This window comes from Phalacrocorax carbo, chromosome 2 (genome assembly GCF_963921805.1).
Source record: "Phalacrocorax carbo chromosome 2, bPhaCar2.1, whole genome shotgun sequence".
Classification (NCBI taxonomy): domain Eukaryota; kingdom Metazoa; phylum Chordata; class Aves; order Suliformes; family Phalacrocoracidae; genus Phalacrocorax; species Phalacrocorax carbo.
In genome coordinates this window covers 167367410-167384909 of record NC_087514.1, presented here as the reverse complement: position 1 = coordinate 167384909, position 17500 = coordinate 167367410, and the positions used below count along the sequence as shown (strand labels likewise).

The window sequence follows — 17500 nt, the reverse complement described above, 5'->3', positions numbered from 1 at the left end:
GTTATAGCAGTAAAGTTAGTTATTCAGAGTGATCTTGAAAGGTGGTTGATTAAAGGAAGGAAGTCAACATCAGGCTTTTGAACATTGTGCTTGTTGCTACTAAAATGATAATCCTGATATCTGAGAGTTCACCAAAAGATCATAAGTTAGAACACCATAGTATGCCTGGTGACTTGGACAGTGGAACTAGGCCGACTGTGTTCACTTTGTCTCGGTATTGAGCCTTGGTCTAGTTGCAGAGCAGCTTTGCGGGATTTTAAACTAATTTTTGAGTTAACTATTAAATGAAGCATTTGAGGTCTTCTCAGAACGCGGTTTTAACATCAGCAAAGCCATGCATTTTTCATACATAGCTTCTTCAAACTAACTTTTTTCCCCTCGGTTCCTTCTTGGTGCAAGTGATAGTGGTAATACCATCCTGCGTTGCTCTTCCAGCCGGTGAACAAGGCAGACTTCAGAGAGTGTTCTTGCGCGTGGGTCTCCTCTTCTCAGGCCTGACCGATGTTTTGTGAGGCTTCTGACCTAATCTTGAGATAGAAATGAGAAATTAAGCTTTTCCAGCCTGGAGAAGAGAAGGATTGGGAGACCTTCTAAAAGCTGCTCAATGCACAAGGAGGTTACTGAGACGATGGGGCCAGGCTTGTTACTGAGGGGTGACACAGCAGGAAAATACGTTGGGCTGAAACACAGCATGTTCTGTCTTTATGTAAGGGAAATCTTTAACTCTGAAGAAGGTGAAGCACTGGGATGGGGCCCTGGGAAGTTGGGAATGTTCTTCACTAGAGTCTTTCCGGTCTTGCTGGGCAAAGCCCTAAGCAACCTGGTCAAAAGTCAGTGCTGACCACGATTAGAGTAGGAGATTGGCTCAGAGACCTCCTGAGGTCCCCGGCACCCTGAATGATTTTTCAGTCTATAGTCTTCACTGGCAACTTCTCCACATGACTGAGCTGCAGGGGTAACTGTAGCTGCATCATAGCGATTCCAAAATGGATTTCATCCAAAACGTATTTGACGCTAACTCTGCTCCATCAGTTTTATTCTTCAGCATGTTTTTCTTTTGGCATTTCTAGGACTTGGCGTCTAAGGCTGCCAGCAGATTGAATTGTGAAAGGACGCTTATCTTTCGTATTTGCCATTGAGGCGGTGATCACGTGTGATCCCATGCTTCCTTTCTCAGGTGACATCAAAACATCACATCTCGTGATACTCATCCATAAGCTTCTACTAGTTATTGCCTAGGAGTGAAGCAATTAGGGGCTCCTCCCAATCCTGATGTCATCCTAGAGATGTATTTCTGTTGCCATTTAGGGGTTGTAGGAGTAGCGTGTTGTCCTGGCGATGTGTTTTCTTTTCAGATAAAATAGAAACGTCCTTCTGAGTGGAAATTTCTTGCCCCCGGCTTAGTTTTCAGGCTAAAAGAAATACCATGTTTCAAAAGCTCACACAGGTTCATTCTTGTGACAGTAGTACCTGGGGGGTGGTTTCTGTCTTAAAAGGGATTTTAACTAAATGTTAGTTGACTTACCTTTCTCACTGTTGACAAGTTTTAGCTGATGGGTCATCTTGTTGTCAGAAACAGACTTCCTTCAGGATAAACTTGAGGGATGTTTCTGTCCTAGGTTTCTCTCTTCCCCTAGTAATATGACCTTAACTAATAAGGATTCAAACTCACTTCTGCGGCCAAGACCACTTTAAGGTACCTATTGTTGAGCAGGTGGCAACCCGGTTCTCTCCAGGAACGTTCAAAAACGTTCCTGAATATTCCTGTATGGAAGAAGCTCCCTTTTCTTTTCTTGCTACCAAACATTCAACACAGAGGAGCTCAGCACCTCGTCCCGTAACTTTTTTCCAGCAAGTTGCCTATAAAATTTGGTCAGAATGGAGGGGTGGGATTTCGGCAGGAGGGTGTACTCGCAGCATCTGTCTGCTTATGTCTTGCCTGCGAAAGGCGTTGGTGTTCCATCTCTGTATGTGTTAAATTCTGGTGACCAGCTGCTTTTGCACACTGCGTATGAGACATCCCCGCCTTGAATTTTCCAAAGGCAGACACTGCTTATCATACGCTGCTTTGAACGCCTCTTTGGGTGGGATGCTCACTTGTGTTTGCCAGATTGGTTTGTTCCATCTACACAACAAGGCTAGTGATAATTTTATGGTAGTTTTTGTTGTTCCGAACAACTTGTATTATGAAGCATTAGTACATTCCAGAAACTTACTGACAAAGGGTGAAGCAGTGTCTGGAGTGCAGGAAATGGGCTGAACCCCAAAACCTGCATACTTGGACTGTTGTGCACTGAAATATGGGACTCACAGGGGTCGTTTCTGCTTCAGCTGTTCCCAGCTCAGTGAGCAGGGAGTGCTGTGCTGGCTTCTGGGTTCTTGCCCCCTGCTTTTCGAAGGTCTTGTCTTCTCTGTTTTGCTGTTCTCTAACCTCTCCTTGCTGGTTTTTTATGCATTAAAAAGCCCACATATAGAAACAGTAGCGTTCCATGCAGTGTACTGCTTCTGGTTTTCTGCCCAGCGTTTTTCTTCCAGGCTCACAGAGGGGATTGAAGAGGATTCTTTAGCGTGTTTCCATGTGAAGACCAGACCCCATTAACTTTTTTCCGCAGCTAGCAGTCTGTTGTGCAGGTGTTTGGTTACCGACCAATTTGTGTGATTTGCAATTTAAGCATGCTTCAATGTACTGCTAATCCAAACACAGAAAATCCAGAATGAAACAATGTGGAAGAGAGAGGTCATATTCAGTGCATAAAAATAAATTCTACTTACCTGTTGCTTTTGATACTGATTTTTAAATTTCATCAGTAAAAATTACCTGTTGGTGTTTACTTGTTAGTCATAGAAGTGTTTGGAGAAGGTGAATCCTAAAATACATATTCTAAACTTAGTTAGACATTGATGTACATGAACTACGTATCAATTGTCTTTCAGATACCTGGCTTACCGCAACTTCATGATTGACACCTATCGCTTAAACCCTCAAGAGTACTTGACCAGCACTGCCTGCAGAAGGAATCTGACTGGAGATGTGTGCGCTGTCATGAGGTAAGCGCTGTGGATCTTTCAGCCACTTTGACAAGTGATTAGGAGCTTGTTTATTTAGAAATAGGAGCTGCATTAGGAATGGATGTGCTCCGGTACAACAGCATAGGTGCGGGCAATAGCCATCACGCTGTTGATTAGCAGGCAGTTTCCCCACTTCTTCTGGTAACCAGACTACTTTATACCAATCTTTATTTGTAATACTCTGTCTGCTTGCTGAACCACACCTACAGAGTTTGGATCTTAACTTGTGATTATTTAGGTTCTGCTGTTCAGTAAGTATGTGGAGTTTTTTCAGAAATTCCAGCTTTGCAGATCAGTTTTGCCAGTTTTATGTTGCGCCGGTGTTAAGCTGTGAGGTGCAGCAGAGCCCTAGAAATTTGGAACTTGCTGAATGTCGATTCAATGCAGAACAGCTACAGATAGATGAATGAGGGAAGCAAATCAATGGTTGTGCGGCCTTCACAATCCATACATTGTCTGCAAATGGTTCCATGCATGCAGCCCTGGCTTCGCTTTGCCTTTGTCCTTAAGTAGTCTCCTGTTATCTATAACCAAAAATGTCATGTGTTGTTTTATGCAGCGTGCTGAAGTGCAGTCAGGTCTGTGCAAAGCTTGTGCTGTGTGATTAGTATTGATGGTCCTGATTAGTGAAGGATTATAGAAGATTCCGGATCTGTGTTTGATCCAGGACCATACGCTTCTTCCTTTGCTGTCTCCTTTCTGCAGCATCAAGCATAAGCAAGGCTTTAGCTGTTCAGATTTTAATTTGTCATTTTGTTTCATAGAGTACATGCTTTTCTGGAGCAGTGGGGGCTCATTAACTACCAAGTGGATCCAGAAAGCCGTCCCATGGCAATGGGACCTCCCCCTACTCCTCACTTCAACGTGCTGGCTGATACACCCTCTGGACTCATGCCTCTCCATATCCGCACTCCCCAGGTGAGCCCCGCAGGTCTCACTAACGTGTTTGCCTTAGCTCTAGCCAGCGCCAGATAACATCTCAGTAGAATAATTTGCGCACGATTTGCCAAAATGTTCATTTTGTCCATCGGGTTTGCGAGTTGCGGGTAGTCGCAGTCTCCAAAACAAATCTGCTAGCATTGCGCACAAGTGGTATTATGTAGAGTCATCTCTGCGGGCTCACATTCAGCTTATTTGTTCAGCCTGTGTTCTGTTTAACGTTGGTCTGAAAAACCCTGAGTAACTTTCAATTCCTGCCCCCCTCACCTTTCTCTTGTAATGTTTGTTCTCAGGTTCCAGCTGCTCAGCAGATGTTGAGTTTTCCTGAGAAAAACAAAGAGAAGCCTACTGATCTGCAGAACTTTGGACTTCGCACAGACATTTACTCAAAAAAGACTTTAGCCAAGGCAAGTGTGTGTTGGGATTTTTCCCCTGCGCCTTCTATTAAGGTTTCTTCAAGTGTCCTCCACTAGATGACACGAATAACTTCTGTTACTTCTACGTTCCTGGTTTAGGTTTCTTCCATCTCAGTGTGGGATGCTAAGATACCTCACGTATGGTTGTGTTGGAGATCTGATCTTGCAGAGAGTCAGTCACGTACCTGTCCTAAGCTAGTCAACGCTGTCAGCCACTGAACTCTTGTTACGCTATTGCATATTTTACCTGAATGGTTCAGAATCAACAAACTATCCAATAGTTTAATATGGAAGCCAAGATCTTTCAGCAGAGTCTTTAACCATCCTGTTTTCCAAGTCTGAGCAGGCATTTTCAGACTAACAGCACTAGAAAGTTGCTGATTACAAAAGGTGTCACAAAACTGTTGCAGGGGATGTTGTAGTACCGTCATTGCAGTGTATGGTATTGTATAGCTCAAGTTTTGAGATGCTATTGCAGTGATATCGGTAATTCCATAACCTGTTGCCTCTGACTCCTCCTGCTGCCCGATACCTGCGTGTGTGCTTGGGGGTAGGGCAGGAATACCGGTTTGCTACTTCAGCATAGCCTTCGGCCTGGAAGTCTGCAGTTTTCTGCTGAATTGTGCCTCTCTTGGGCTGACACGAGGCTAATTCCGTGTAATTGGTTTCTGTAAGTACAATGTGTGTTGTCCCAGGAGATGATGAGGTAACTAGTTTTTAAAAAAAAACCCCAAAACACAACAGTTTGAGATCAGCATTGGTTTGTGAAGCCTGATTCCATATTGCGTTGCATGGAGTGACGTTTTCTCTTAGTTTAGGGAGGTATAAGTATTCACCAAAATCATAAATCTTACTGGTTCTAGACTCTGGTGCTGTTTACAAGCATCTGTAGCAATGAACTTGAGCAGATTTATTTGCAGAAGTTGATTTCCCTTTTTGTTTTGTGTGTGGCAATTGCTTGTTTGGCTGCTCTTTGAGAACTGATCAGCTGCTGGTGACTCACTTTGATTAATGTTCTCTGTGGGTTGATGATCTGTTTGAAATGCATCTTGAGAAAGCGTAGATCTACTTATCCTAAATACCCTTTTCCTTTTGCTGTGGTCCTGCACAGAGACACCCAAGCTAGGCAATGTTCTTCCGTAAGCAGGCGACAAGCTGCTTTTGTCTTTATTTGGCGTGTCATGGATTAGGGTGTCTGTAATCACGGAAGGGCAAGTTTTCACCAAGAGTTTTGTAACCTTTAGGAAATCTCAGGAGTTAACCACATGGTACAGATTTGGGAGCTGCAGCCCTTGGAGCAAGTGATTGCTAAATTTGCATGTTATCTTGCTGTAATTACTTGTTTTTTTTCAGATAGCTCATCTTGCTCATAAAGATTTTTTTTTTTCTTTGACTGAGTTACTGATGAACTTGTAGATAAATATTTTTTGGACCAGCATGCACCTGCCTTGGAAGCAGAGGTTTAATGGGGGCTAAAGTTATATTGACATAAACCCTATTTTGTTGGGAAAGGTGCAGCTTGAAGCTGAGAGAATCCCTGCAGCGCCTGGATCGAGTAACACCCCCTCAACAGACAGCAGCCTCCCTCGGCTGTACGGCAGCTGGTGAGGGGGTTGGACAGTGCGTTGGCTGCCGCTGTCCTCGGGTGTGAACTGCAGAATGCTTTGTGTAAACTGCTTTGGTCTTGGCTTAATTTTACTGTCAAAAGTCAAGCTGACCGGAATGCCATCAGCACTCCTTAGGGGTTTTATTTAGGAAAATCCACTTTTCTGTTTGCTGTATGTGCAAGCAAAGATAGCTGGGAGCCAGGAGAAATGGATACCAAATCACCTTGCTTGGCTTGGCCTAAGAGAGGGGTAGTAGGTTCTCCTAGATGTGTTGGGGAGGTGGGATCTGTAACCCCCAGCCTCTGCAGAGACTGCAGGAACGCACTTGCCTGTGTGCATTAGCTACGTAAGTAAATCACGAACTGAAACACTGTATGGGATAACCAGGGGTTGGTTAGCTGTAGTAGGAAGGTTGTGAAAGGAACATGTTCAGGTGGCCTAAATTACAGATTCTTCCCCTTCTTAATGTTTTCTTCTAAAGTTCTGTGCAAAAACAAAACCCCAAACCTATATTTAATGTTTTTTTTCCTGTCTTTTGTAGAGTAAAGGCGCAAGTGCTGGAAGAGAATGGACAGAACAAGAGACGTTGCTGCTGTTAGAAGTAAGTTCACAAGGGCAAAGCCAAAGGCTAGGAAACCAAAACACGCAGGATATTGCATGCTTTAAAGATCTACATGTAGGCTTATGCACTTGTTTGAAGTGGCATTAGATGACAACTGCATGCTTTGTCAGAAACTGGAATAGCAAAGAAGAGTTTATAGGGGGAAGCAATCAGTCCCTTGGGACTCAACTGGTGTAGCTGGAAGAGGGAGTGGCTGAGTATCTGCGTATACAAGGCTCCCTCAAAACCATCTCTCTTTATTTGACCATCATGGCTACACAAATGTTACTACTAAAAAGAAATGGCAGTAACATCTGTGTAATAGAGGGGCTTCACATATTTTAAGGTTTGGTTCTTTCTAACTTGTACCTGCAAGCCAGAAATTAAGAAAGCCTGTATAAAATCCAGACCAGATCTGGATCTGCAGTGCAGAGAGGTCTTTCATTAAACAGAAGTTACTAACATTATCAAATAAATGCCCTTCAAGTAGTTGTTTACTTACCACTAAGGTAAATACTTTGAAAATGTGATAATATTTACAGGTTCCTGGCTGTGCCATAGTGTGTTAGGGAAGTGGGTTTAAACTGTTAAACAGTTGAGGCTGTTTCCTGTCTCCCACCGCTACGAAGGGAAGCTCTGTATTGGTAGCTCATTAATCCCATACTCATTCTTTTTGCCACATAGTTGCACGTCATGTGTTCTTTAAGCTTTTTCTGGAAGTCTACAAGAAATTATACACAAGCTGACTCAAATCAGGTACTGTAAAAATGAGCTCAGAGAACCGCTAGCACATTAGATCAGGCTTTTGCCCCCAGATTGCTTAATCTGATGCTTTTGAACCACGTGGTAATTGTCAGGTCTCTTGGAGTTCCAGTCCCGGATGACAACCATCGCGTGAGGTGCGCTGCAGAAGTGTGTTCTAGTCTTTCATGCTGGCATCAGGGCAGCGTTGTTTTTCATTGCGCTTCATCGGGAGAAGACTCTTGGTGGCCTGAAATAATTAATGTGCTGCCACTCCCTGAAAAGAAATTACCATCTACCTGGCTTTCCTTCACAGGAACATTTTCTTGATGTAGGGGTTGGGGAGTTGATATTTTTTTTTCCTTTTATGTAATTCAGGGTTCTGGTACAATAGCTCTAGTTTGCAGGGAGGGGGTTGTGTTTGTTTTCACTTGAAGAGAGAGCTTAAAGCAGCCTGCAACTGCATGATCGTTCTGGCTTTTTTGTCTGTACGTGTGTCAGTAAACCCACTGAAAAGTTAATTTCATAAGGAAAAGCGTGGATAATGGGTCTTGACAGTGCTGAACAATACTCGCCTTCTGTGTGTGGCTTCTTTTCTGAGCTAGCCAAAGTGCTTAATCAGTAGCATGCTTTGATTCAGCCTTCACAGTTATGGAAGTGTGTTCATCAAACTGCCAAAATAGACATTTTTTTTATGTTAGGTTGATACGCGCTGTTCAGCCGATACTTTCTTATTGACGTGTGGAAAAATGTTGCTTTCAGGGTGAAAACAGCGAAGACATCTTTCATGACATTCTTATATGGAGAAACAAGACTAATACCTTGATATGCTAGCTTTCCTCCCTAGTATTATTACTTCAAATTCATTCTTTTGCACATTTGTAGCTTATGGTCATACATAGCAAGTAGTAGCCAAATGAAATAATCCAGATGACATATTGTTCTTGGTTTTAAAAAACAAAACAAAAACCCCCTAAGTCTTGAGATTACAATTTTATTTAGTGTGAGTTTAAATTAATAATGTTCTTCATTCTTCATGGATTTAACCTATGAATAAATCACTAAAGAGCATGTCAGTTCAAGCATAAGTAATTCAGCTATAACAAGCCAGCTCAGTCCAATTAAATCCTCAGGGTAGCTTTGGGCAAATATATATGCAGCGAAGTTCCAAAGAATAAATTTTATCTAAAATAATTATTGTCTTTTTGCCTGTTGACTGAATAAATTGGGGGGAGGAAATACTGTTTCCCTCCCAGAAGCATCTTCCCTGCCACACAGCTTCTCTCTGTCTCCACGGAGTGCTATTCTTGCATGGTTAAGTGCATTTTCAGCTATTTATAGTAAGGACAACTATTGTGAGAGCTAGTTTGTCTAGCAGAAAAATACCAAGCGATGAAGGAGGATGAGCAAAAAAACCCAGCCTGGCCATGAAAAGCAGAGCTGATCTAATATTGGTGTGATTAACAATGGGTAGACAGTGACACATAACTTAGAGCACGGAGATGAAATTAGGGAAGGTGAAAGGAAGGCTGAACATTGAATAAATATGTCCCCATGAGTATGACCTGGTGAACTAAGCAGTTTCTCCTTTCTTTAAACACTTGGGCAGGATCAGAGGTCAGGAGAGCGGTTCATAAGCAGTTAGGGGCCGTTGATTCCTGCGGTATGGACCCGGCTGTCCAGTGTTGTCTGCCCTTGGTTCACTCCCAAACCAAATTCTGCTTTCCACTGAGTGTTCATGAGCTAGACCACATGAAGGGGTTTGGTCTTCAAGAGCTCCTGTATTGTTCCTCCCACCCACCTAAGCTCTGCTGGAGCACAGCGTTCCCGTAGGCCAGTATGTGCCTAGCTGATCTTAAGCCCAGTGTTTTAAGGGAAGGGAAGGAGCAGGGAACCAAAGGCCTTCTGAAGGTACAGTGGGGGGTTTTCCCCTCCTCCCCACCCAATTTAAGCAGTGAGACCTGACTATGAGAGGGAGAGACTTAAAACTTCAGCCAGGTAGAGCTTAAATCGCTTTTGGATCAGGGGGCTAAAAAGCTGCACCCACTGCAGGCCATTTGCTCTTTTTCCTCTAATTCATTCAGTGAGTTTAACTGATCTGGCCTTTTAGTTAGTCTACTTCCACATCTTCGAAAAATGTTACTTAGCCTGCAGTTTTTCCCTAGCTGACCTTCAACATGACATGCCAACGAGTCCCATTCAGGTAGAAGATTCCTTTGTCTTTGAAGAAATCTCATAGCTTATGTTTTAGCTGCAAAAACACTAAAACACTTTTCCTCCAGAACTGCTGTGAAGAAAACAGTATGTTCTGGAACTCCTGGATTTAAAAAAACCCCATGTTTTAGGGCTGATGAAAAAGACTGCTTTATGTGTAGTCCTGCAGGTGAATGTCTCTGAATGCACAGCCGTTGTCTATATATAGTAACTTGTTTTGTGGAAATGTCCTTTCCCAGGTTGGGGAACTCTTAACACAGGAGCTGCTGCTCACTTTCCGTCTTCCACCTGTCACTAGTAACTCTGCTGAAGCATCCAGCATGTTAACTTCGTGCTGCTCGGGCGTGCTGGATGTGTCCTCGCGCTGTCTGGCAGATGCAGTCCAGCTGAGGAGCCCACTTGCTCTGAATTCTGCCTGTACGCTGTGAAGGGTTGTGCTTGTGGAAAGCTCAGTCAGCCTTGCGTGTTGCCCCGAAAGTTGGGATTCGTGGTGGTTCTCGGCCTTGCGGGAAAGGTTGCAAGTATCGCAAAGCCACTGACTTAATTTGTTCTTAACACTGGCACTTAAACGGACTTACTGCTTAGTTGGGGAAACTCAGTTGTCAGGAGTAGTTAGTTGAGGAGGAGGATTTCTGTCTTCTGAAACATGTTATACCTGCAACCAGGTGCCTTAAGGTCCGAGGCAGCCTGCCTGATGGCCAGCCAGCCAGTGAGGACGTGTCACAGGGGTTTGTTGTAGGGTAGGTAGAGCATGAGGGAAAAACCAGCTTGGCTTCTTGGCCAAATGTGTTCAACTTAAACCAAAATGGGATCTGCAACTCAAAGGTGTTTGCCACCCTTGCTCAGGCCTCTGGCGTTAAATAGTTTCAGAAGACTTCTGTTATGCCTGTGAGATGCAGACCTCATTTTCATTGGTAAGTTGAACCTATTTTGCCTAGATCTTGGCTCTTTACTTTTTCTAGGTGACTGGACCGTGAATCATCTCAGTAATGTAAAAGTAACGGTTCAGGATACTTCAACACTTACTTTATGCTATCCAAATGCTTAAATAGCTAAAACAGTTTTCAGGAAAAAACCCACTTGCTAGGGGATAATATCCTGGTGGGCTACTGTTTTGGGTGTTTACAGTACTAACTTGTTGGTTTTTCAAAAACTAATGCAGGGACTTAAGTAGCTCGTTTTTTTGCTATGACTTTTCTTAAGCAACTTTAAAAGCAACTGAAATTCTGAATTACAAAATGTTTGATTTAATCTGGAAGTTCTTACTGTATCAGGTGGGTTTTCTGCAGAATAATGGTTTGTCAACCTGAATGCATAACAAACACCAGACTGGTTAACAGCGGCTAGAGAATAGATCCCTTCTGGCTTCATGATGTAGAATATATTTTCCTCTTTTCCCCTGGTATATTGGTTTGATGCTCTTTCATTTTCATAACACTTGTTGGATCTAAGAATTGGACTTCACCGTCACAGCTAGTATATACGTGTGGAATAAATCCTGTTCCTGCCCCAAAGAGCTTAGTGTGTTAAGACGTAAATGAGAGACCAAAAGAGTGCCCTCGGGGGAGTAGTTATGGGAATTGAAAGAATTGGTGAAGCTTGGTGGGATAAGCGAACTCACTTCTCTGTCAGGCTTTTCATGTGAAAGCAAAATGGGGAAACACTAACTACGCTAATATTATTAGTAAATCCCAAATCTTCTGACAATTCTTTTTGATACAGTAACAGCATGAAACTTGTGTGATGATCCCTGCAGCTTAAATGTAACTGATGTCCCAGTGGGATGTTTGTTTCTTATGCTGAATAATTTTGCTACCAGGAAAAAAAAGACAATTTTAAATAGTTTTCTGATCCCGATTTATTGTTCCATCACCAAAACAACTAGTATTGAAAAGCTTTATGCATAAAGTAGGAGTTCTCCCCCCTCCCCAGAGTAGTCCATGTATATTAGATTTTTTTTTTTCTCTTGCAGGCTCTGGAGATGTACAAAGATGACTGGAACAAAGTCTCGGAGCATGTTGGGAGCCGTACCCAAGATGAGTGCATTCTCCATTTTCTGAGACTTCCGATCGAAGACCCCTATTTGGAGAATTCCGATGCGTCTCTGGGCCCGTTGGCTTACCAGCCCGTACCTTTCAGCCAATCTGGCAATCCAGTGATGAGTACCGTGGCTTTCCTGGCATCGGTGGTGGATCCCCGGGTGGCATCAGCCGCAGCAAAGGCTGCCTTAGGTATGGATTTGCCCCAGCAATTTTTTCACCTCGTCTCTGCAAGTTAGCTTTTAAAATCACCTGCTTCTAGAGTTCCTTCAGGGTGGGTAATAAGGTGTAAAAACCAATTCACATGTATGTAGAAAACGGGTCTGAAAACAGAAACTGATACCCAGTTTTGTGTTCTGTTGTTACTGAAACTGCCAACTCACAGGCAAGTGGGAATAGCTCTGAACGGCCGCTGAAGGTCCAGAGATGGCTTGTGTTCCCCTTCTGGGCTCGTTGACTGGTGCTGGTGTTTGCAAGCACCGCCTGGTAGTCGGTGTTACTGTGACCACTGTTGTTAGTTTAGATACAGGTAAAAGCACAACACCAAACTTTCAGTTTTCCTGTTTTACTTTTGTGAAATTATCTGCCACGGTTTTGTGTCCTCTAAGAAACTTAATGAATACGCCTTTCACTTTTTTCTTATTTTTTCCACGTAAAAGACGTTTTACATAATTGGGAAGAGACTCTTCCCTGACGCATTTGAGAGAGAAAATTAACTACCTAATGTGAAAAGGAACCTATATATTTGAGAATTCATTTTGTAACGAGGTTTACCTGCATATTGATCTGAGAAAATCATAACTTTGAATTTGCCTTAAAACCCTCGCAATGTGACATTTTCTGTGTAAATTTTAACAGAGGAGTTTTCTCGAGTCAGAGAGGAGGTGCCACTGGAGCTCGTTGAAGCTCACGTAAAGAAAGTACAGGAAGCAGCAAGAGCCTCTGGGAAGGTGGATCCAACATACGGACTAGAGAGCAGCTGCATTGCTGGAACAGGTCCAGATGAGCCGGAGAAAATCGGTAGGCTATCCATCAAACTGCAGAAATTTCTGCAGATAAGGTTCCTTAAGCATTTTTTTTTCTGACTCATAATGAACCGTGAGTTCACCTGCGGTACGAGATGGGAATCGCTGGGAAGGAGAGTGTGACGGGTCATTCCGCTTTGGCTTGCTGCAGGATTATTAACTCTTGACGCTGAATTAATGAACTTAGGACCAGCTTCGGTTTTAGAAATTTTTCTTCCTACTCTGACTACGTGGAAGTGCCATTGCTTGGGATGTAGAAACACCAGAGCAGAACGTTTCATGCCAATTCTGTGGGTATTAGAGTAGTCAGAGGATGCTGCCTTTCTAGTGGTATAGTTACAGTAAAGCAAACCGAGTTTTATTGGCTCTTTGTGCTGCAGCTGAATCTGTAATGTTACAACACACCTTTTGGTAACCAGTTTTAATGTAAGTCTTGTTCTCTGAGGACATGGCTGACCGTGGTGGTAGCAGACGGAGAACTTGGTATGAAACGGTGGACTGGTGCACAATAATGCCACGGTTCTTGGCTCTGGTGGTTGTACGTTACACCGCCACACTAACAAGCTCTCATTTTAGAGCTCAGTTTCAGTCGAGCTGTTCTCTGTAGTATTCAGCAGATACTCTGGTGTTAAGTCTCTTATCTGAAACTTTGACAGGTGCAAATTGTTCACTCATTACAGTGGAGAGTAAAAGCATATCTTGTGGCAACTCCCCGTAAGGTGAAACCCCTCTGTGTAACCCTTCCTGTTGAGCTCCATTTTGGCTCTCCTTCAACGGGAAAATGAGTAGGCACACGCATTTCGAACAGTCAACCCTTGGAATAATCTCCCCAGGGAAGTGGTTGACGCCGCCACATTGGACACTTAAGATTCAGCTGGACAGGGTGCTGGGCCATCTTGTCTAGGCTGTGCTTTTCCTAGAAAGGTTGGACTAGATGATCCCTGAGGTCCCTTCCAACCTGGGATTCTGTGGTTTTGTTACGTACCTACTGACCGTCTCAGACTTCCACTTCTTGAGTTTGGTAGAGATCTACTGACTTGTCTGTACACCTTTATTTTTCTCTCCAGCGTTGTTGACTGCTGTTTTGTTCCGTTTATCACAGATCATTTTGGTGAATGTAATGACTAGATATTTAAAGGCATATACAGCTTTGGGTAAAACGGAACAGAACATAATCCAGACTGACTGGAAGGTTTGATCTGGGCTGTGCTTGTGCATCTTATAGTTGACCTGCTGTCTCCCCATCTAGAGACATGAGCGAGGTGTCAGATTGTGTGTTGGGATCATAAGGGACCTCTGTGTTCCAGTGCTGTTGAGTTATCAGCTGCTAGTCATACAGGTGAAGATACACGTCTGCTATTTATGGTACTTAATTTCCATTGTAAAATGACACTTCTAATTCAGAGTTTAAAGTACCGATTCACTCATGATGATATTTTTTAAATAGAAAAGTAGTTAAAAAAACACTCAATCCTTCTATTGCATTTTTCAATTCTACACTCAGTGGGATGACTTGATGTGAGGCAGCTCAGTGCTTTGGGAGGGTGTGGAATATGTGCTGAAAGGGGAACGCTGGCACCTGGAGTATCTGCTTCACCCTGTTCTGCAATGCTCTGTTGCACAAAGCGTTGAAGCCTTGTTGATAGGGCAAGGCTTTGGGGGTTTATTTTTCAGGTCTGCTCTAAGACAAATCTAGGTGTTATTCCATCTGGGACTAAGTTTAATTTGATAGTTATTTGAAAATAAGCTCAGCTTACCTTAAATATTTCTTACTGGGGCGTTATTTCCTTTTTCCATATTTTCCAAGTACAGGCTTCACAGTAGTAAGTTAAGGACCTCTAACATGTGTGCTGCTTTGAGTCTTAATCCTGCAGCACGACCGTGGAAGCTTACCATTGGTACCTCGCGGGTGCTACTGCTAGTCTGTGGGTTAGCCCTTTCTCCAGGAGAATTTGCATGTAAGTTGCAAATAGAGATTTTGAACTGCTTGTCATTTAATATGGGGAGTTGGAGAGCAGATGACCATAACACAATTATTTCTGAATGAGCTGTGTGGTGAGTTCTGCAAGTAATACTGTCCTGTTATGGTTAATGCGATTTGTATTGGGCTGTGACTAATGGAATAAATTAGGACAACAGTAGATGGTTCTCCCTGGGGGAGCTGCTCAGCAAGAGTGAACTGGGTCACTCAACAGGCTGCCTTCCACCTCCAAAACAGCTTTGCACTGGAGGGCATGGGGGAATCCAGAGCACGCTCTTGCAGAGGTGTGCCTAATGCGTGGAAGTGTAGTGTTCTAGTGTGCAAATGCTGAGAAGGAGCTGTGTTTTGCATGGCTAGACCTGAAGTTTTATATCTAAATGTCACTATGGAGAACTAAAAATATCTACTTACCGTTCTGTACTGTAATTAAAGTTTATCAGTTGTTTAATTTTAGAAATAAAATTATATTGGAGCTCCATAATAATTTAAAAACTTTTAATATTAGTGAATTATAGGCAATGTGGAATGTGAAGAGGGAAAATAGCCTGGAACAGATTGCAGGAACTTACATTAATATCCAAGAATCTCCTCTTAAGTCTTCATTGTTAGTTTTTCTAAAAGCTGGTGATGGTTCCTTTTAAATTGATCTCGTAAGGCTTTGGCAGAGTTACGAGGAGGCTCAGGTGGTTCAGCTGCTGTGGTAAGCATGGTAGACACTGTCTTTTGCTTTCCAAGACAGTGCCCCACTGTCGGTCAGAGTATGATAGATGAAGATGCGCTGTGTCTGCTCTAGTCAGAAGTAGTCGAGGAGAGCAAACAGGGATCCTGGCTCTTCAGCCTAGTGATTAAGCTCCAGAGAAGGGAAATATTCGGTATGCCTGTGGTACTTAGTAGTTTCAGTTAAGACTGCACCGAGTATGTGTGCTTTCTTAATGGCTTTCCAGAGGTGATTAACTATACTGACTGCATATATGTACGCGAGGCAGCCTCTGAAGTGCCTGTGTTGGAGGCAGTTACTTGTGCGTTTTAGGTCTTGTTCTAACAAGTATTTCACGGAAAGTATTTCCGCTGACACAAGTGTATGGATGCTTCAAGCTGTAGCTCATCTGTGACAGTAAGCACTGAGGGAATGGTGGTCTGATTTACTGTCTCCGCTACAACTGTAAGTGATTTAAATGGATGATTAAATTTAACATTTTATGGATGATTTTGTATCACTCTCAACTACACATACTAGAACACTACACACAAATATACATACACAGGAGAAGTTATTTTACTTTATTTTTGGCAGGATGATTTTTCTTGTCGTCTCCAGGGTGTGCTTTAACTCTGAAATAATGCAAGCATTGCTAAAATGAACAGACTCTGAGTACCTCGTTCACTTTGCGTGGCTCCAGGTGCCTGGGAGCTAGTTCTGCCCCGCTGGAGGATTGAGCCCATCAATCCTCTTGTGAGGGACTCGTGCAGCTCGCACGAAACCTGCGGCAGCTTTCCGTGAACTCTCCACCCTTCTTCGTGGAAGCCCACCCGGTTATTGTGCGGTACGCCGACAAGCCAAGTGGAGAAGAAACAGGAGGCTCTGGAGTCCTGACTGACTGTGGAAAATGTAAAGTACAGTTTAGATAATAGAGTAATTACCATAGTCAGACCCAGGATTTTTTCCATAGCTGTAGTAAATTAAATATTAATATTCAAGCCTGACTTTTGACAGGTTGTGTGCGTTGCCTTAGTGAAGACAAAGGAGTCTAGGATGTCTTGAGGGTGTCTTTAAACTATTTGCGGAGCTGAAACTCTCACTAGTGATTCTGTGCATTTATACGCGTGGTTTTGCTTATTGTTCTTCTGATGACAATATGTATCTGCTTATGCGGCAATCGTGTGTTTGCTGCTAATGCAGTAAATTCTTACCATGGAGATATTTTATAGTTGTTGACTTAAAGTCAGTTTAACTTCACTGTTAAGTCACTGGGCTTCGTCAGAAGTCAATTATAAATTCTTCATGTATTAGAAAATGAGGCTCCGTGTTCTTGGAGATAATACGTAAACCAGAACAAGCTTCCATAGAGACAGAAAATATCTGCTGCTTCAGGTTTTAAGAGGGGCATGGAGGGGCAATGTTTCCTGGTGTGCAGGTGGTTTCTCCCTCTTGAAAGATGTCTTGTGGTGTCTCTCAACCACCTGCCTCATGCTGATTTAAGAAATACCGTTAATTTGATTCTCCACAACCTGCAAGGTATAATGCCAAACCTGCCGAAGAGGGTTAAAGAGCATCACTGGTGCCATGTAAAAGGAATTACAGGCTCTTTCTCATTAAAGTTAAGTCTTCCCCTTTTCTAACAGGAACTAATCAATTCCTGTTTGCATTGCCAGTTATGTATTTTCATTAACCTCATTAGATCATACTGGAAAATCAGTACGGTTGTGTTTGTAGCCAACAGAAAGGCAGGAGTAGTTTTCGTATTGGAATTAGAGCTTAATTTTTATGGGACTCTTAATTGGTTTCAGGTACTCTCAATAGCCTGTAATTTAGAAACAAAACCCTGCTTCAGGTAAACTTGTTTAACCCCCAGACTAATAAGTGATAGCTTTCATTTTCTTTTTCCCTATACATATAGTATTTCATGTAGTCTTTGATAGCCCCTCGATGCACCCAAGTGCAGAGTGGCTTACGCAGGTGGGAGCTGCAGAGGCATAGCCCTGTCACTGCAAATAAGGGCTTAGGAGATAATACGAGAAAACAGTTTTCAAAAACCATTGACTACTACCTGCCTAAAGTTGTCATCTGAATTTTAAAATAACATTTATTATTACAGCCAGGACTTGAAAACCTAAGTTCAATCAGGATGTTGGCAATAATCTTACTGT

General features: G+C 42.9%; 1 protein-coding gene across 1 annotated transcript in view; it reads left to right on the top strand.

Annotated features, from left to right (window-relative positions):
* The window catches only part of SMARCC1 (SWI/SNF related, matrix associated, actin dependent regulator of chromatin subfamily c member 1), a 91894-nt gene that overhangs the window by 40091 nt on the left and 34303 nt on the right, over positions 1–17500 (top strand). The window contains exons 16-21 of the mRNA XM_064445283.1: positions 2935–3048; positions 3834–3987; positions 4302–4415; positions 6573–6632; positions 11560–11818; positions 12485–12646. Coding sequence (XP_064301353.1) covers positions 2935–3048; positions 3834–3987; positions 4302–4415; positions 6573–6632; positions 11560–11818; positions 12485–12646 — 863 coding nt within the window. The remainder of the gene's footprint in view (positions 1–2934; positions 3049–3833; positions 3988–4301; positions 4416–6572; positions 6633–11559; positions 11819–12484; positions 12647–17500) is intronic.